At 39.3% G+C, this 21261-nt stretch overlaps 1 protein-coding gene across 1 annotated transcript in view; it reads left to right on the top strand.

The window, feature by feature from the left end:
- LOC149289504 (unconventional myosin-IXb-like) overlaps positions 1-21261 on the top strand; it is a 41669-nt gene that overhangs the window by 6740 nt on the left and 13668 nt on the right. Inside the window, exons 2-26 of the mRNA XM_089490551.1 lie at positions 5564-5658; positions 5919-5981; positions 6249-6348; positions 7358-7458; positions 7771-7900; positions 8148-8237; positions 8365-8481; positions 9130-9264; positions 9431-9552; positions 9938-10079; positions 10353-10548; positions 10655-10730; positions 11470-11559; positions 12924-12963; positions 13448-13570; positions 14212-14292; positions 14529-14639; positions 14765-14887; positions 15956-16105; positions 16788-16957; positions 17045-18082; positions 18214-18277; positions 18365-18483; positions 18903-19054; positions 19330-19514. Of these exons, the coding sequence (XP_089346677.1) occupies positions 5564-5658; positions 5919-5981; positions 6249-6348; positions 7358-7458; positions 7771-7900; positions 8148-8237; positions 8365-8481; positions 9130-9264; positions 9431-9552; positions 9938-10079; positions 10353-10548; positions 10655-10730; positions 11470-11559; positions 12924-12963; positions 13448-13570; positions 14212-14292; positions 14529-14639; positions 14765-14887; positions 15956-16105; positions 16788-16957; positions 17045-18082; positions 18214-18277; positions 18365-18483; positions 18903-19054; positions 19330-19514 (3813 nt within the window). The remainder of the gene's footprint in view (positions 1-5563; positions 5659-5918; positions 5982-6248; positions 6349-7357; positions 7459-7770; positions 7901-8147; positions 8238-8364; positions 8482-9129; positions 9265-9430; positions 9553-9937; positions 10080-10352; positions 10549-10654; positions 10731-11469; positions 11560-12923; positions 12964-13447; positions 13571-14211; positions 14293-14528; positions 14640-14764; positions 14888-15955; positions 16106-16787; positions 16958-17044; positions 18083-18213; positions 18278-18364; positions 18484-18902; positions 19055-19329; positions 19515-21261) is intronic.

The raw sequence follows: 21261 nt of genomic DNA, 5'->3' as shown, positions 1-21261 counted from the left end.
CATATTTGTTTTTGAATCTATTAATAGACAACTCCTGATGTGGAAACAGCTGTGTAGAGATAACCAACCCTCAGTGTTTGGTATGCTTACTAAAAATATATATATTTTTTTCCATAAAAGTAGATATAGGCTTCCACAGTTGATAACATATACAGTGTATGTATGTATGTATGTGTATATATATATGTATGTATATATATATGTATGTATATATATATGTATGTATATATATATGTGTATATATATATATATATATATATATATATATATATATATATATATATATATATATATATATATATATATATATATATATATAATATGTGTGTAAGCAGTTAGCATATGTCTCTAAGTACAACAGAATTACAACTGTTAAAACTGAATTTGGTTGGTGGGCACTGGGACTTTTTCAGCTTGTGATGAATAACAAGCCACAATGGGATTTCAAGTCATCTTGTACTGCGTCCCTAGAGATCTGGCTTTTTTTCTCGGTGTGCAATGCTGGCTCCTGATGGGGTGAGAGCAGGTTCCCATCAGGCTGCGGTATCTGCTGTATGGCGATTGACATGGTGGGGGCATTATCAAGTCGTTTGTTTCATGATCTTAACTTTATCACCTTACTGCAGACATAGTAAAAGTAATACAGAGAGGGAATTTAAACATTCATGAAATAATTATATTACTATATAATATTATGCAATATAAGGCACAGCCAAAGACAAAATAAGGTTTGATGCTTTTGAAAAAGCTAGAAAACCAATGTTTTCATGCTACGCAAATCCGATGGAACACATTTTGTGACCAGTACTCAAAGATCTTGTGAAACCAAAGAAACAATCTATTAATAAGGGCCATCATCACAGTGTTGGCAAATGTGAAAACTGTTTTGATTAACATATGCACGGTGTCTGTAAGTTGGGTTTAAAAGGGAGCTTTAATGCCTTTTACCATTCCTTTATTAACATGGTCTGTATTTTGCTTTCAGTGTAGCTGTTTTGAGATATTTGGTTAAAAAGTGACTATTTTACCAACAATTTCTCCAGAAATCAGAGATGTGTTGACCAGAGACATCAAAACCCGCATAAGAATTTGTTTCCAGTTCACTTCCTTGTCAGTGAGCATGCGCTCCTTATAATGACTGCGGTGGTTCTATAAATGTAGTCCTTGAGCAAATTAAGAGTAATACAGACTGTTCTTTGTACACACTAACGGAGGCAGGCACCATCCGGTAACACACCATGAGCACTGGTTGTTTTACTGTTTGCGTCACTGATCCCTAAAAAAAACCAAAAACGTATGGATTCCCTCAATTGTAGTACAAACACAGCAATCTTTGGGATATACATAAACTTATTCATTTTCCTTTTGTGGGAGCCGTGCTTTATAAATGTTATCTGTTTTTCTGTTTATATATTTCCTTGTATGTATTTTTATCTACTCGTCTCTCTTAGCAAGTTACTGTAACCGGTCTCCTTTTATGGTGTAATTTTTGGCTTTTTTTTTTTTTTTTTAATTCACTTTTTCCCCTCTCATGCATGCTAGTTGCACCTATAAGTCGCCCACAGCCATTTTAATTTCTCCGGAGTTACATCCCAGTAACATAGTGTTTAAAGACTACTTCTTCAGCATAAAATTCTCTGTTTACCCATGGGATCTATCCAGACCACCCAATTGTAATCCGTTACTGAAAGCACTGTCCCATAGTATTTTGCTTGTTGTCGTTTTTGCTTAATTGGCTGAGACTATGTTTGTTAGCTATGGCATGACATAAACCTATAGACTTTACTGATTTATGGCCATATAACCTCATGGTGACCCACGTCTGTCCCTGCAAGCCTCCATTTGTACAACTTTGCTAACAGTAAATTATCACCATTTGTCGAATAACTCTTTGGTGAGCAGTAAAGTATAAGACAGCCTTAGCTAATCTTTAAAGTTCACAATATATAGTATACTTTAATTTACCAAATTTGCTATTTTTTCTTACCAAGTCTCTTCTTCAGGTATAATATGTTATATTGATTCATATAAATATGCTTGAAGATCAGACCTAGATAGGCTATAAAGCTTGCAGTCTATTATACTGTACTTTAGTTAGTCAATAAAAGTGTCATCTTTACCAGATTGGTAAGTGCTATTAGCTGTGACAGATGCCTTCCTGAATGTAACTTCCCATCCCCCTGAAGTGTAATTAGGCAAAATACAATTATGCCTGCTTCCTAATGAAATTAGAACTGGGCTGACTCCCTCCCTCTGTAAAGATCACGTTCGTGTCAGGCTCCAATGCAATAGTGCAAACCCTGGACAGCATGTGAACCTGCCCCTCTTCTTGGCTATAGGTGGGTACTTAGATGCGTGCCCCAGGTGCAGGAGGAAAATTGTATGTGTGTGTTTATGTATAGTGCTAAAGTCAGTGTGTGTTTGTTTACTGTAGTGTTAGTCACTGTATATGCATAGTGTGAAAATCTGTGTGCTTGTATGTATTTTGTCAGTAAGTGTGTTTGTGTAGTGTGTTACTGTTAGTGTTGGGCCTTGTTCAGGTGGGTTGGAATCCTACTGTACCACACTTGTTCTTCTGGAACCACTGGCAGTAGATGAATAGCTGGTAGCTGGAGCTCTGGTGTTACATAAGCTGACTGCAGGAATTCTAGAACCAGCAATGGTAGATGAATAACTGGCAACTGGGGCTCTGTTAGTGGATGAACCCTATGACTCCTTGTGTGGTGTGTGTGCATGGATGCATACGTGTGTGAGCGTGAGCAATGGATGTATGCTTGTGTAAGTGGGGTGAGATGGAGTGTGTGTAATTTTGTAATATGTTGGAAGGGGGGGCAAAGGGAAAACAAGGCACAGACCAGTTGTGTGGGGGCAACGATGGCACAAGCTAGCTGTTAAAGTTGGGGGGCCCAGGGCAATTTTTTTGCACCAGGGCCCGGTGGTTTCTAGTAACGCCCCTGAAGCCTGGCCAGAGAATCCAACTAAGTACCTTGAGAAAGGCACCAGTAGAGAAAATCCCCTAAATGAAGATCATTTATTCATAAGAAAAACTAAACATTGACAATATATTCAGTTTAAAACTAGAATCGAGCAGTATCACTACATGCTTGGCATCAGGGTAATACCTTTTGATAGTACAAACACTGGAAAACACTTTCAAACCAGATGTGAAAACCATCCACTATTGATCTGTATAATGCAAAGGACAAAACCAACCAACAGTTATATCTCTAGGAGCTGCAGGTCCCACCATTAAAGAACAGCCTGTTGGATGCCTCTGCTTCTGGCAATAGAAATTATCCATTTCTCAATGCAACTGCGTACTTTTGTGTTGTCATTAAAGGAATCACTTATGAAAAATGAAAGGTATGGCACCGCTTTGTAGTTTCATTATATTGCCAGCTCTCCAAGAACATTAGCAGAATGGTGTTATTCCATGTCAGTCAGTCCTTCCTGTGACCTCACCGTTCTTTGCAGGGTTTTGACTCATGCATTCTTCTGACAAAAATAAAACGCCTCCCAAAACTGCATGTCCTTAGGTTGAAGATTTTTTAATTTTTTTTAAAGCTGTATTTAGTAACATCGTTTGTTTAAACTCAAATCGGCTTGGTTTGCAACACATGCAAAACGGGTAGTAATTGAAGAAGTCTGTTTCATACATCATAATCTGGCGCTCCACCGCAGGACTCGCAGCGCCTGGTACAAGATACTATGTTGGCTGTGCCTGCTTGGCACAGACTTCTATTGTGTAAATGGCCAGAGATCTCCCTCGTCATCCCCACCACCCATTCAGCAGCAACACACCGGGCAGCCTGATCACCGTTGTGTAGTTGGTTGTTATTAAGAATGTATTTAAAATGTGTACATTTAAAGAGGTATGCATTTTATGCTTTAATGCAAGTGATTCATGACCATATTGCCGTTTTCAGCAAATACTTTTTAACCTGAAAGAAATACGGAACTCTCTCAGTGAGTTTTCATGGGTTTTTTTTCCAACTAAGTTTCATACAGAGACCAGCAGGGTGGATGATGAGTCCCCTCCCCTCTTGTGCATCTTACATTAAATTTGGATTAGTCTCTCTCACATACCAGACAGATGACCTCACTTGTGAGGATGTGGACCATCTCCCGAAAAACACACACACATGGAATTACTGCTGTTATGGCTCCATTATAGGCAAAGGAACACATATCGCTTGGGGTTTGCGACAGGCAGAAGTGCCCAGCGTCTCTTGGAATTGTCGTAAAAAATAAGTGTCTTTTGTGAGGGGGACGTGGGCTGGCCGGATGGGAGTGCATTATCGGATCTTCCCTCATCGCATCCTGTGTCATCTAATTGATTAATTTGGTCGTCTACGTCAGCCGCAGTGAGGACCTTTGGGCTTAGATTTATGGGTTTTGGCTGTTGCTTTTGGTCCCGCTAGTTCCTTCCCTCCCCTGAGGTGCATACCATCGTCTGTGCTGGATTGGGCTGGGACGGCTTCGGCATTAGAGGCCGCGCCACTCTCCCCCCTTCTTCCCTACTCTCCATCATCATAAGGGGAACCGGGTGTTTGGCTTTACCAGTCGGGGCAGGTAATACAAACGTACCATCTGGATTAACTACTGGGTACAGAGGTACGGTAGATATGGTCGTAGATGGCAACAGGGGGGTAGGCCCGGGATTAGGGCGTCGTCAATTAGAGAAGATGGTGCTGGCGACTGCACCAGATATAGCATGGTAGGTGGAGCTGGCAAGGGGTGGGGTGCACCACAGTAGGAACAAGTACGACGACTTCCTGGCGTCAATACGGGTCCCTGGTCGCTTTCTATGACCTCGGGAACCCCCGAACTGTATACGTTTCTTTGCGGTAGTGGGAGCGGTTTGATTCCCCCATGGTTCCCCCTGACCTTAACCCCCATTCCCCATAGGGACACGTAGATCCGAAGGATATGTCCAAGACCTGAAACCGGGATTTTTTCCAGTAGGGATAATTTGTCGCCACTGCAGGTGAAGAGGATGCGGGACCATGTCCGGTAGTATAGGCAAAGGAACACATATCGCTTGAGTGAATGTAAGCTGGCTGTTGACCAATATAAAGGGTCGCACCTCACGCAGAAACGCGGGAGACACATATATCGCTAACGGCAACATTCCATACATTGCACTCAGAACTCATATTTTATGTACAACTTTTTGCTGTTTCCGCATAGTTTCAAGAGTAACCAATTGTCGTGAGTTACGTAGTCTGACGCCCCTCTTTCCGGGCGCTATATAAGCTATAGTATAAACATAATAAAGCAGAGTGATTTTGGACCTGACCCAGAGTGTGTCGTGTGTCTTATTTCTCTCTCCGTGTTTCATTTATAAATTCGGAGCAGTTCAACAATCGAAGAAAGGCTTGATTAGAAAGCATCCAAATTGGCCCTTTGTGACTGCTGATAATTCAAACCAAATGGTTAATGTTTACTTATTTCTGCACTTAAAGCCAGTTTTTATTTTTCTTAAAACACATAATTGTATAGAAAAGCATGCCTTTTGTTTCTTACTTGACTCCATTGTTTCCTGCCGTTTATCCCCTCTTAGGCCTTTGGAAATGCTAAAACTGCACACAACAATAATTCAAGTCGCTTTGGAAAATTCATCCAGGTCAATTATTTGGAAAGTGGTATTGTGCGTGGGTGAGCAATAGCATTATTATTATTATTATTATTATATGTTAGTAGAAGGTTTTTCAATTCTTAAGTTAACAAGAGAAGAAGAGGAAGGGCATCGTGTAAGGACGATAAGCATAGCAGCAGCATTTTTGATAAACTGCAGAGGAGAGTAGTCAGTATATGGCATTTTCAAACATAGTTTAATTTATTTTCTTAGGACAAAAGGGTAGTAATCCTTTACAGCTACAGCATTGATCTTCATTTCACTTCTCTTGGTGTCTTAGGGCTGTGGTGGAAAAATATCTACTTGAAAAATCCAGACTTGTATCTCAAGAAAAAAATGAAAGGTGAGCAAGAATGGACTTCTACATGCACATTAACAATTAAGAGTGCTTTATTTTGGCCCTATATACGTAGAATAAAAACACATATAATAAAGTGGGCGTTCATCTATGGTGTATGAGTTTTGCCTGAACTATTCATGAATTTTTACCCCCTGCCCCATATTCAATGAACAATACTCCCTGCTTTTCATTGGTCCCTGTTTTAAACACCCCCCACTCCTTCTCTTTACTGCCAATCCATGCCTCTTAGATCCAATGTTTGTCCTGTAGGAATTACCATGTATTCTATTACATGCTCCTTGGGGTCTCAGAGGAGGAGAGGAAGGAATTCCATCTGAAGCAACCAGAAGACTATTTCTACCTCAATCAAGTAAGGCCTGTTACTCATATACAAGTTTTATATGTGGGTCCAGACCTGCTCTCCATCTATTCACATGAGTAGTTAGAGTAGAGTAGAGTCTAGATCTATGTCGTATGTATATGAGTGTGTACATAGTTTGTGAACATATCTGAGACTAAATGATCTCCCTGTGCACCACTACTTCAGTCTGTATATAACTGATAAGACTGTGATTAGTAAGCTATGTGTGTTTCACCTACTGCTGCTGCAGCTTTCATAACAGGCAAGCTGCACACACCCTGTGTTGCTATGTAGCTTGGCTTGTGCGCTGTTGTATGTGGGCACCCAGGGAGTGGGTCCAAGTCATAAAGTGGCAAGGTGAACATACACACAGGAAAGAAGACTTTAGAAGTACCCTTACTTCACATGAAGGCTAGTTTGACTAGAGCTGGGGTTGGTGAATACTGCTTGACACTTTCCACGGTGAATTCCAAGTTGACTGGTTAATTGCCAAAAACATGATCAATGTGAGGGCCCGTGTTTTTAATCCAGACCATCCAAGCCTTCTAAATCTAGATTATGTAAAGAACTGTGATTTTGCTGCTACAATATGGAGTAATTCAGCTTTAATTAGGTAATTTCCTGCATTTTATGTTGCTCTTCAGTGGTTGCCATCTCTGTCTACTTAACACAACCACTGTCAGAGAGAATTCAGCAACTCGTCAGTAGGTGGTAAATATGATGCATTGAGCTTGTTGCAGCAGATGGCTGTACCTGTCCAAGATATTGGATTAAGTGATGAAATTTACTATAGGTATGTGTTTGTCACTGTTTTTTCAAGATATTGTGCAGTTTTTTAGTAAGTCACCAACCCCAGATGTCATCAAAATGTGAAAAATGACAGGACACTCAACGGCTGAATTGAAGGAGCCATGCATTCTTCGTTGGTTATATTTGTATATATAGCTATTCTACCCTACTAAAGTTTTTGTGTAATGTTAAAAGGATTTTTTTTAGCTTTTCTGATATATTTTCCCAGAACAACTTCAAGGTGGAAGAAGGAGAGGATCTCCGGCATGATTTTGAGCGCCTGAAACAAGCCATGGAAATGGTTGGATTTCTTCCAGCTACAAAGAAACAGTGCGTAATTGATGCTTTGTCTTAGCCTTAACATTGTCTATATTTGCAACAAATCTATACTTCGAAAAAAGTTTTACTTTAGAAGCCAGACAACCGATCTGAGACTCTGCACGTGCTGAGATTTGGTGATCCAAAAAACCCTCTCTCTTGGTTAACTTCTGCTAGAAGGCACGAGTCAAGTGTTATACATTGTACGTCAGCAAACAATTGACAATTTGTTTTCAGATTTTTTGCCGTGTGGGGACTATCTACTGACTCTTATTCTTGATGTTTTGGTGCATGTTTTACATGTCAATTTTCTGTTATTTTTAGGATATTTTCAGTGCTGTCTGCCATCCTCTACCTTGGCAATGTGACCTACAAAAAAAAGGCATCTGGGAGGGATGAGGGTTTAGACGTTGGCCCTCCTGAAGCGCTAGATACCCTATCAGAGCTACTGCAGGTATATGCCATAACAGTGATATCCAACTTTATCCTTAAGGACTGCAGCCCCACCCTAAGTTTGAGAATTTACAAATTTGTGTGTGTATGGAAACCTATAGAAACCTTTTTTAGGTTTTCTTAAGGCCAGAACTGAGCCATCACAAACCTTTAAGAGCTGCGTGTTGGACAAATTCTTTAGGATATGTAGTGTGTATGAGGTAACAAGTGGTGCTCCTGACCCTTCTCCATGTTTAACTTATTAACAGGTAAAGAGGGAGTTGTTGGTGGAAGCTCTGACCAAGAGGAAAACTGTTACTGTAAATGAGAAGCTGATATTGCCATACAGCCTAAATGAGGTGGGTGCACTCCTGCTTAGTATGTTAAAGAGTTAGGTAAAATGGCGATTATGTTGACCACATTCTTAAAAGTAAACTAAAAAAAGCATGGTTTATTGCTCTAAGCTCTCACGCACATCTCTTTCAGGCTGTGACCGCCCGAGATTCAATGGCCAAATCATTGTACAGTGCTTTATTTGACTGGATTGTACTACGGATTAACCATGCCCTACTCAACAAGAAGGATGTGGAGGAGGCAGTAAATGTAAGAGTCACTGATGTCGGATGGCATGCATGTTTAAGCCAACCTGACTTTCCCTAATCAGAAACTATCTGATGATATTAATTTAGTATTGGCATAGGGAGAATGCCTTGTCTTTATTTCCTTTGTCTCAAGTATTTCACTGGTCACTAAGTTGTCTGTAAGAGTTAACAGAATTGTATTTTGACGTTAGAGCCAATATATATATATATATATATATAATATACTATAAATGCATTCCCCTCCAGTGTTAACTCTGCCAAGACCCGAGATTATTTTGTTCCGCGGTTTCTTTTATCTTGCCACGTGTCCAGGAGGCATGAAGCCAAGTTGCTCTATTCCAGAGTTTTTAATGAGAGTGTATGGCTTTTTGTGGGGAGACAGACTGGCCATAGGAGTGTCCGGAAGCAGAAGATGATTTGTTTAGTTTAATCTAACGCACCATGTATATATGTGTGTACTATATCGTAAAATGTATGTTTTTGTGGACATATTTTCATATGTACAAAAAACCCATTACAAAATGCTGTTTTTAAGCCTAATGTGTTTCATTGAGCATATGTGTACAAGGGAGATAGTATTTCATTTTTTTTTTGTCTTTATTTTCCTATTTTAACCTCTTACTGTTTGTCCTTTTCCTCCCTCTATTAGTGTCTGTCAATTGGTGTCCTGGATATCTTTGGGTTCGAAGACTTTGAAAACAATAGCTTTGAACAGTTCTGTATTAATTATGCCAACGAGCAACTGCAGTATTACTTCAACCAGCACATCTTTAAGTTGGAGCAGGTGAGAAATTAGGGCAGAATAACTGTGTTTAAGTGCAGTAATAAGAACATTATCTCCTTAGAGACCTAGTGCTTTGCTGCTCTGATTTCTTGTCTCTTTGCTGTTTGATAAATGTTGTTTGTGAAAGGCAGTTTTGTTACCAATTATGTCTTTTGTTACTGAACAGGAGGAGTACCAAGATGAAGGTATTAGCTGGCACAATATAGATTATACAGACAATGTTGGCTGCATCCATTTGATTAGCAAAAAACCAACAGGTCTCTTCTACCTGCTTGATGAGGAGAGCAAGTAAGTAGAGAGCTGTTTTTACATCTTGAGAAACTGGTAGACATTTTCTGTGTCATAAGTCCTATATTACTTACAAACGTAGGATGCGTTGTGCTTAGGGTGACCACATCAGCCGTGTTTTGCAGGACACGTGTAGTTTTTACATATTGCTGATATGGTCACCCTAGTTGTGCTGCATTGGAACGAGTTCAGAGGGTAATCTGTGGTTTCATCTCCATGCAAAATGTAAACAAAACCCATGGGCATTTAGCTGATGGAATATAGCTAAGCCTTTGGCTACTAAGGACTTGCTTCTGAGAATGTGTTGAGGTGTGGTACAAGCCACTAGTGTTGTAGGCCCGAAAGAAATTACTTGTTTTTTTTTAAGTGTGTTTTCTTTGTACAGTTTCCCCCATGCTACCTATCGTACATTGCTTGCAAAGTTCAAACAGCAACATGATGAAAATAAGTTTTTTGTGGCCACACCCGTCATGGAGCCTGCCTTCATCATCCGTCACTTTGCTGGGAAAGTCAAGTATCAGATCAAGGTAAATGTACCAGACATTACCAAGTACTATGGTTATCTGCAGTAAAACTAACCAGTTGTGTCAAACAAAGGCTTAAGTATAGTGTTTTTGTAAACTTTCTGCCATGTGATGACTTCTTTATAATCTAGTCAATGGTAACATACTTAAGCCTTTTCAGTCTTTGAGTTGAGCATATTTAGAAAAAAATTGCCATAAATATGCTTCAATAAAAATGTTGTTGGAAATAGTGTTGTGATGTATTTTCTCATGACAATGCCAATGTTTATGATGCAGGATTTTCGAGAGAAAAACACAGATTACATGAGACCCGATATTGTGGCTCTTCTCAGAAGCAGTGACAGTGCATACATCCGGGAGCTGATTGGGATGGACCCTGTGTCCGTCTTCCGTTGGTCTGTCCTGCGGGCAGCTATCAGAGCCATGGCTGTTCTTAATGAGGCTGCAAGACAGAGGGCTGAAAGAACAGCAGGTATATCATCCACCTGAAGATGACATCTGATCTGGAATAGTTTTCTTTAAACTCAGTCTCTTCTCAGACTTTAATTCTATGTCATAATAATCACTCCTTTTGGCAGGTGTTGTCCGAAAAGGATCCAGAGTTCCGCTTGGGGAACTTCAGAGATCAAACACACCCGTGGAGAAAGTATACCGGTTAGTAGAGCTAAGTATATTGTTACAATGGGAAGCCTCTGTGCAGTTTGTGCTGGTCCACTCAATCTATTGAATGTAACACTTTCCAAACTGATTGCAGCACTGGAAATATTCCGTTAAACCTTTAGTATAAAGAATAACATTTGCCAGTGTTGGTTCTTCGTAAAGAGTAATGAGCAGTGAAGTTCAAGATGGACACGGGGTCAATCACTATAAGCTGCCGGGTGTCTTCCTTTGCTCTTCTGACAATTTTCACTTAAGTGAATAAACACCAAGGAGACCTTACTGACAGTGCAGTATATGAACGACTCTAATTTCCAATTCCTACATTAAAATGGCTTTACTGGTACTCCTCCTTACATACACATTTCTTACAGGCATAAAAAACCTTTTTGCCCTTTGAATCTGTAAGGAGCACATGATCTTATGACCTGTTGACTTCAGAAATTGTTATAAAGTAATACATTTTATTCATGCTTTACGTATTGCATGTCTTCCTCCCCCTTTTAATACCATATTTGATATGCCCAAATGTTTGGAAATGTGTAGGTAATGCCTGAATGTAAATCTGACAGGGCATTTTCTTTTCTTCAAATTGATGTATCTTTTCACATAGCCAGAATTGTAGTAGGGTTTTATGAATGATGAAGGCTTTGACTCTTGAGTAATACCATAAGAAGCATCCTTTTTAGTGTTCCACAATTTACTGGGAAAAATCTGTACTCCGTCCATCCCTTAGCCACTCTCTCCTCGATTTCTCCTTTGATTGTTCCGCGGACTATGATATTGATGTGTTTGAAGACATCATTAGTATATACGAAAGCAAGAAGTAAGTAAGAGGCAATAACTGCTAATGCCCCAGAGGGAAGTCCTACAGTTTACAGTGCTACAGTCTTTCCTACATGGATGTCTTTATAATTCTGACTGCCTTAATAATTCAGGGAACCTGGTTAATCTGAAGTTACAAACCACACAGTGACACTTTTATCTGTATGTGTTCACATGTGCATTTGGGAGCGCAATTCATACACGCGCAAGTATGTAATAATCATTGTGAATGATTGTCCTTGGAGAATATATTCTTGGCTGAGGTGTATATCTCTAAGTCACTTATAAGAAAACAATTTATATTTATTATATATGCTTTGCATCACTGGACATTGTGTATCATGGTATCTTCATGTAAACCTGGAGTCTCTATGGACTCTTCATCAGTGGAGGTATCCCTACTGATGGATGATGTGTAGGATGTTGCCTAGTGCCAACATACTAAGCTACACCATGTGTGATTATTTCTGTAAGCTTGTAGCGATTGGACTCCTCTGGGGCATGTAGGTTGCATGCTGACAGGTTATTAACACAAATTGCATGGTATGCCCTTCACTACTTCTAACGACAGCCTGGCACGATATGGCTGTCAGGTCATTGGGGCTTTATTTATTATTCAATCAATCCTTTAATGACAGTAACCTGTTACTTATGTTAGTATTTTACACCTTGGAGTCTGATGGTGAAAAAAGTGTTTTTGTTTTCCTCTGTTATACAGGTATTATTTACTCTGACATTAAGTGTCTCTGAAGTTGGTATTTTATTACCATTTTAATTTCCTCCCATTCATGGGTGATCTATAACAGCCACTGTGTGTCTCTCTTCTACATGGCTAGGCCAGAGAGCACCATAGTCAACTGATGAGCAGTATTAAGGGGCTCTCCTTGCAGGGAGATGACCCAGCCAGTTTGCAGCAGTCTCTCTCCCTGTGTAGACAGACACTCGCATTACCAGCTCCTGTGAGTGTGGCTGTGGTTGTGTAATTTTTCTGTTTGCACGGTGTGCTGCACACAGTATATGTTGGTAGAGTTGCACTGTATTGGATATCATTTTCTCCCTAGTTATGTGTTCACTATTTGCAGGATGATGCCCTCATCAGTGTGCCTGCTTCCACTTTTATATCAGAAGCCCTCATTGTGCTTGGGTGTATTAAGTGTGACTTGTGTCTTATGTCTTAAGTGATTTTAGTCGCTAAAACATTTTTCATCCGCAGACTCCTCTACCTTTGCTGTACTAAAACTTGTAAACCTCCTAACCTAAGCCTTGATTATTTTGACTAACCACAGCGATTAACAGTATAACCCACTTACCAGTAATTGTCAGACAACCACTTGTATAATATTTTGGCTAACAATTTCTTTGCAGGAAATCTAAAGGTGCCCGTCAGAAGCAGCTCATTCCAAAGGTAATAATTGTTTTTAATGACACCAGCCAGCATTGGCCTGTGTACCAGTGAAACAATGTATACCATTATTATTATTATTATTATTAATATATTTTATTAATATAGCGCCAACAGTTTACGCAGCGCTTAATACAATATATAAATTCAAGGGATATGACAAGACAAGAATTGACAGACTGAGACAAACCGACACATTTGGTGGAGAGATAACATGAAGAAAAAACTTAGATTAATGGCCATGTTCACTTGTATACCTCTACACATCATGTTAATGTTTTTTCAGGAAATTTTAGTATCTGGCCTGTAGTTATTTGACATAGGGCGAGAGTAGTTTTAAGGTAGCATTACTTTTGCATACTTTTTTTGTTTTTGAATGTTTAAATCTTTTGATGCTATGACAGACAAGCTTATATTTTTTTGTTGAGCACCCAGTAAGTGTTTTTTTCATTCCATTTGACTTTCCTTTACCTCCCTATGCATACAGAACCTACTGGACTCACAGTCCCTAAAATTAATAATGAGTATGACTCTCCATGACCGAACTACTAAGTCCTTGCTTCACTTGCACAAGAAAAAAAAGCCACCCAGTATTAGTGCACAGTTTCAGGTGAGTCTGTTTTTTCCTCAATTTGGTGTTATAATTTGGTCTTATAATCAAAGGCATCTTCTAGTTCTGGCTTGTACAAAATATGGCTTTCTATGCGCACCTAGCCGGTGACAGCTTCATCAGATTTAGTATAACATTACTCATTGTGAACGCTAAGGGGCTGTAGAGTGAGATTTTCTCCCTCTTCGAAAAAAGTTTGTGTGTGTGTGTGTGTGTGTGTGTGTGTGTGTGTGTGTGTGTGTGTGTGTGTGTGTGTATATATATATATATATATAATTACAGTGCATCACCAAAAGTATATGGACACATGACCATCATACCCATGTTAGCACAAGGGTGCTGGAGCAGGAAAGGATCTTCCCAAACTAATGCCACAAAGTTGGAAGCATACAGTTGTCTAAATGTCTGTTTGCAGCATTAACATTTAAATGTTGAAAGTCAAGCTATTCAGTACAACCATTTATACTGCCAACGTTATTCCATAGAGATGGCATGCATATGTGCGTATGGTTGGGACATTTAAACTAATAATAATGTTTGTATGTATATATATATATATATATATATATATATATATATATATATATATATATATATATGACTTATAGATACCCAGACTTTGAAATATTATTATATTTCAGGCATCCCTGAATAAGCTTTTGGAGACACTTGGTAAAGCTGAACCATTCTTTATCCGATGTATTCGCTCCAATGCTGAAAAGGTGAGAACACGCATTGCAAGAAAATAATGCAAAATTCTTTGTTGTCTTTCCTTATTAATACCCGGTATTTCCTTGCATAGCAGTTTTAATTCTATATTCCATACATTGTTAACTGTATAATATAAAGATGGGGAAAGACTCCTAGGAATGATGCTATTCCTGTTTAGCCTCCGTTTTTGCAAATCAGGTTTCATTTTAATCTGTTTTAATAACACTTCCCATTCACATTTCTCTAGAGGGAGATGACCTTTGATGAAGCCCTAGTCCTCCAGCAACTCCGATACACAGGAATGTTAGAGACTGTTAGAATACGGAGATCCGGGTATAGCGCTAAGTATACTTATCAGGTAGAGAACACTTTACTAATGCTTACGAAGAAATGCTGGTTTTCTATGAATACTATCTCAAAAAAATGCTCCAATAATATTTTGGGTTATTAACTGACTATTTTGGTTGATGTTCTGTCTCATAGGAGTTTGCAGACCAGTTCCAAGTACTGCTCCTAAAATGCTCTTCAGTGCTAAAAGCAAATATTGCTGCTCTGTTGGAAAATTTATCCTTGGACCCTCACAATTATCAGCTTGGTAAAACCAAGGTAGCCTGAAGCTACTCCTTTATGTATTGCGTCTGTGTGTGTGTATAAATGTTTTTTTATGTATAGGGTCCAAACATCTCAGTCCACCAGTACCAACTGCTTTTTTTTTTGTTCATTTATTAAAAATAGTAAAATATTTTTATATTAATGTGTTCAGGATACATTATTTAAAAAATATATCATTTCATTGAAAGGTTAACATCCTAGCTCAGACCTGATTTACATTTTTTTATTTTTATTTTTTTTTTACAATTTCTCTGCAGCCGAGTAATTTTTATCCAAAGCAAAACTAAGCAAACACCATGAAAAGTGCAGTATATCAAGCTAAAATAACAACTGAACCAGTAATGTCTTACCCCAGTAAGCTAAAGCACAGCTTTAAAATATGTCTGGCAAGCTACTGCCTTTGTGGAAAACCTGTTTACTGAGAGTTCATGAGAGGCTGACATCACACTGTGTAAAACCTACACGTGCAAGAAATATTCAGTTGCGATGATCTTTTGTCCCTGAGTTGGTGACTTGCACAAGATCACCTACACTTTGCAGGGTAGAGTGGCGCTTCTCTTAATTTACAGGCATGGCAATTCCTTCTGGCTTAAAGTTGTGTGGAAGAGATGCGTGTCACAGTCTGTGTCAGGTATATCTGGAGTACAAGAAAGTCCCTAAAACGGCTAATATGGAGTTTCCCAATGCAATCGCCTCCACCCCATTAAATATTTTTTGGGAACATTTGAAAAGGGGAAAGACTAAACACATGGGTAGACATGGTATGGCATGCTCTAAAGGAGTGCTGGAATAATGTGGCTTGCAAAGTTCTGCACAAACTTGTGGAAACAGTGCCAGGCAGAGATAAAACAGTAATTGAGGAGATAGTAGTCCATTTTCAGTACATTCTGTCAAACATTCTTTTTCTTACCTAGTGAAAGTAATATATTTTCTTTACAGAAGTATTTTGGAAATGCTGAAGTAAAAGCAGACTGTTGCAGGTGGACTCAAGCCTTTTGGACCCTGTTATGTGTGTGTATATATTATAATTCACAAATTTACCTTGGGTTTGTGTTCTGTAAGGTGTTCATGAAGGAACCAGAAAGGCAGAAGCTCCAGGACACTTTGCACCAGGCTGTCATCAAGAAGATAATTCTCCTACAGAGTCTATTCCGGATGGTTGTGGACCGAAGAAACTTCCTCAGGATGAAAACAGCAGCTACCTGCATACAGGTAAAGTAATTGTTAGCCATCTGCCCCATAAAGCAATGTGACATTTTTACTTTTTGTCATGTACTGAGATGAATTTTAAAATAAATAACCATTTCATTGAAAAGCAGAGTAAATATAACTAGAGCCTACAGATTTATAAAAGAAACTAATCTCTCACTATGCCAATATATGTGTTTAATGGGAAGGGGGTAAACAAAAACAACTTAATAATTACAGTTGACAATCAAAAAAATTCTTTGTAGCTGGGAAAGCCAATGATTTCTCAAGCCCAGCAACAACCTGGCTTGTGAATAGGGGAGGAGTGTAGCAGCTCAGACAGCTCCTCCCAGTCAGAATTTTTGGGATTGCACTAGCAAGTGTATGTATGTCAAGTGGCTCAGACACCTCGAATTTAACCCTAAAATATGTATGATGATAGTTTGCAAAGAAATTGCACAGTTAAAAATCATCTCTAGTGCTAGACAATCATGTACACCCTGCTAAAACAATGCAGATGGAATTGTCAAGGATGCAATCCTATGTTTCAAGAGGATCATCAGAAATGAAAACAAAATACATTGAGATAGGCATAACCTGGTAATTTTGCCAAGCATACCAGAGCTGGAAACGTAAAACACAACGCAGCCTTGCTGTAGGAAAGCTAAAGTGACGCTAACAAAACAGTTGGTTGTTTCCGTCGCAGGCCCACTGGAGATCACATCAAGTAAGAAGAGAGCTAGAGGTCAGCAACAATGCTGCTCTGTGTATCCAGGCATACTGGAGAGGATATATTGAGAGGCAAAATTACCGCAGGCAAATTCTGCTCATCCAGAGACTGCAGGCTCTTTGCAGGGGACACTTACAAAGGAAAAGGTACTAGGGTTAACTTGGGTATACATGGTTTTCTTGTATGTTAATTGCAAATTGATATTTAAATGTCTAGGTTCATTGCCTGTGTAGGTACAAGGAGATGCTGGACATAAAGAGGAAGGCTGATGAAGAGAAGATTAAGCAGGAAGCCCTAAAAAGAGAGAGGCAGGCTCTTCTGGAGAAAGCTCGGAGGGAAGAGGAGGAAAAACGGATGGTGAAGGAATCCCTTAGACAGGCAGAGATGAAGGAAGGAGGAGCGCACAGTAAAGCAGAAAGAACTGTGGAGAACACTCTGGAGATGGCCCACCAGGATTACAGCGTAAAAGAAGATGAAACCTCAGTATTAGAAAAAGGTGATATTATGGAGACTTTAAACACAGTTATCAAGGCCGTGGAAGAGAGTGAGAGGATTGTTAAAGAAAATGAATGTAACATGACAGAGAAACCTTTAAATGAGGCTATACAGGCAGATCCCCAAATCCACAATACAGAAAAAGAGGCAGGGTCGGTAATGAAAGAGTCTTCTAAACCCAAAATGACACAGATGGTATCAAGGAGTGATGCTGCAAGTCCCGAGAGAGCTCCAAGCAGCAGAGAAAAGCGTGAGAACCGGAGACGTAGGGGTCTGCAGCATGAAATGATGCAGAATAAACGTATTTACTCTTCCCTGGATGGGACAGAGAAAGATGGTGAAAGCCAGCAAGGAGAAACTGAGACAGAACATCGGGTCTGCACTAGGGAAGGGGAGATAGTAGGATTCCAAGAAGAGAAAATTGATAGAGAGAAAGAATTCACAAAAGTGATGCTGACTGGTGGAGAAGGGGAGGCTCCAAGGACAAAAGAAGATTCTTGTGTAGCAAAGCCTACTAGGCCCTCCAACCTTCCTTTGGATCTCCAACTCCCATCAGTGAAGCCACCTTTAAAGCCTGAGGAGAAGAGCAAACAAAGCGTAACACAGGAAGCTGAAATTCTGAGCGTGGGCATCATCCAGAGATATAGTGACCATGAGAAGCTGAAGAACATAGTAGAGAAGTGGAAGGAGAAGAGGCAAAGTGAGGGGGAATCTTCTCCAAACTCCAAAACAGAGGAGGAAAATCTTCCAGGAGAGAGCAAGGAAACACCAAAAGAGTAAGGACATTTTTTGGGTTGCCTTTTTACTAAATGTATATTGGCAACATCTGCAACGGTGTGTGTTTTATCATAAACACCTCCGTGCAGGTAGCAACATAAATGGGTTCTAATATTTTTTCCTCTGCTAGGGAGAAGACTGCTAGCCTACCCAGGGAGATCAAAAATGTGCCACAGGTTTTACCCCCCATCCAAGTGAGTGCATACTTCAGTCAGAAAATACTAGTATGTGGCATATGCTGTTGTTGCCTAAACATTTGGATTTAATTATGTCTTCCCCAGTCACCCACTATGCAAACAGAGTCTGAGAAGGGTGTAAAGAAGGTAGCTCTTCAGAAAAAGAAATCAAGTGAGCCCATCTTACAGACTGACACAGCTGTATCACAGCCAGTGGATTCCAAGTGAGTGTGGACTATTTAAATATTTTGTGTGTATGTAAACTGGATTTGTCTATAACCCCTGTTTTCTTACAGTCCCCAGTCCTTAAAGTGTATCTGTACTCAAATAATACATTTAGTAGTTTAAAGAAGTTTTTTTTTTTTATAAATCTGTTTATTATGATGACAAAGAACAATGCATACATAACAAAAAGAAATAACATCAAGGAATAAACCTGTTTAATTGTGCTTAATGATTTAAAAACAAAAACATGTTCTATGGGAACAGCCATCTGAACTTCTTGGTGTCTTCAAAGACATTCCTCCACATTATTGTTGTTCCCCTTTGTTTTGCGTCTTTTTACACTTACAGATTTAAGCATTTAACACCTTTGCTATCCGCGAATATAATTTCTTTGTGTTTGCTCCCCCTCCCGCTCCAGGCATACTTATAAGAACCCTCTTCAAAGGCTTCTGGGTAAGAAACCTGAGAAGAAAAATAACAAGGAGAGTCCACTCACCCCAGATGGTACCGATCAACCCCTCTCCCCACAGCCTTGGCACGAAACCTGTCCTGTGAAGGCACCTCTTGAAGGTGAGCTCTAAGCATGCATCTTCCATATTATTATTTCGAGTTGTACTAGCAATTGATGTTCTTTACGAATCATTAGTACAATAGGCTTTGTAGATGGGGCAGATGATGAACAAAAATTTAAATGAGTACTTTTTTTTTTTTTTTTTTTTTTTTTTACACGGCATGAGGTTTCTTAGTGTTGACGTAATTTTTGGTATAGACTCTGTCCTTCTGCTTCCTATGGTGGCCACTTTTGTACAACACTTTCTGCCTTTTAATCCATGGTTGTACTCTAGGTGCAACCTCCACAGGACAGGTCGGTCGGAACCATGGCGTGGAGGCATCCAGCAAACTGCGCAGAAACCGCTCAATTAAAATCAGTAAAGCTTCCACTGTGTCTGAGACGTGGAAAGCCTCTTTATGCAGAGAGATAACCAACCCCACTGAATTAAAACACTTAGATGACTTTCTCTTTACAAAGGTAAGCTATTACTAGCTACTTATGCCAGTTTAGCCCATAAGTTGAAAAAATGTTTTGTGATTCCATATGTAGTTTGTAAGATCCATAGATTAAACAGATGCTGTTTGAAACGTGTACCAATGAATACCTTTCCTTCCCAGAAGGAATTCAGGAGTTTTCTTTGGCTAGAAGACCTAATAAGCACAAAGCTAGAATTTTCAGAAAACCAAGCAAGAATTCAGCGCGTACCCAGCGAATACCATTTAAAAAAACGGCTTAAGCATACATATTGGGGATTCCATCACACTATATGTATGGTCGAATCCCCAGTATGCATGGCTTGGATAGGTGTTTCTTGAATAGTATTCGCTGGGTGGTATGCACTGAATTATTGCTTTGTTTTGTGTATTTATTGATTATTATTCTAGCAGCAACCCAGGAATCTGAATGCTTTTTAGGTTGTGCACTCCCCTTTTTTGTAAATCTAAAATGTCCAGAGCTGGGGAAATGTTTTTTAAATACTTCCACAAGCCTACAATGCAATTCCCTTTTAACATCTATCAACACTGGTTACAAAAACATATATATTTGATTTGTTCAGTAGGATTGCACTCACCAGGCACCAGATATGAAGAAGCTCACAGCTTCTTGGTAGTATTAAGGTAGAGAATAAACTCATGTATACAGCCAATTCTTCAATCAGATTTCTTTTCAAGCCTTACTTTACAGCTTGGCAATCTGGAGCAATTGACATGGCAAAATTAATATTGCAGGGACTCTTGAGGCTACTGACCTTCTAGCTAGATCATGACATGGAAAAATTATATACAAAATGTTAATAGATATGGTGTCATCTTGTGTGAATTTTGACCCTTAAATCAAACCTCGCTTGCTCTAGGACAAAGGGCATACACTGATCATTTACTAGTGGACTTGTACATTCAAGCCATGACAAACATTGGCGATAATAGCTGCTACATTTACTAAGTCTAATTGCACATTGATGAATGCAACCAGTATAACTGGTTTGGGGTTTTATACCAGCGTGAGTTCTGGCATTCGGGGAAATTTTCTTTCTTGTAAGTATTGTAGTGATTAAAAACTAAAAAGTAGATTGCTATTTTTACATTTTTTTTTTACTTGCTCAAATAGAACAAGTGAACAGAAATTAAATTTTTGGACTTCTGCATGGCTGGCCCTGGCCTACCAGGATACTGTGAAATTTCCTGGTAGGCCGCCTGCCCTGGGGGCCAGTATTGAGGCCATCCATCCAAGAGCGGTGGGGCAGTTGCCCCCTGGCTGCTGCAAAAATTCCAGGGAAAAAAAAAAAGTCCCAGTCATGGCAGCAGGGATGTGATCCAGACACTCACAAGAGTCATGCTGTACCACCATCTGTGTCAGGATCCATACATAAATGAGAATGGGCATGTTCCATTTTGTGCCCCGTAACTTCAAAAAAAACGTAAAGATTAGGAGCAATCCCTTTAAGAGAGTGCTCCTAATCTCAGTTTGTTAGCCAAACATCTTGCTGATTGATAGGGGATCAAATACTTATTTCACTGAGTAAAATGCAAATCAATTTATAACTTTATTTGAAATGCGTTATTCTGGATTTTTTTTCTTATTCTGTCTCCCACTGTTCAAATAAACCTACCACTGAAATTATAGACTGATCATGTCTTTGTCAGTGGGCAAACATAAAAAATCAGCAGGGGATCAAATTATTTTCTTCACTGTATGTGCGTCAGTGAATACTAATGTGCATTTT

This window comes from Sceloporus occidentalis, unplaced genomic scaffold (genome assembly GCF_023333645.1).
Source record: "Sceloporus occidentalis isolate IW3139 unplaced genomic scaffold, rSceOcc1.0.p SCAF_45, whole genome shotgun sequence".
NCBI classification, from domain to species: domain Eukaryota; kingdom Metazoa; phylum Chordata; class Lepidosauria; order Squamata; family Phrynosomatidae; genus Sceloporus; species Sceloporus occidentalis.
The sequence above is the reverse complement of the archived record's forward strand: the minus strand, read 5'-3'. Positions and strand labels throughout refer to the sequence as shown.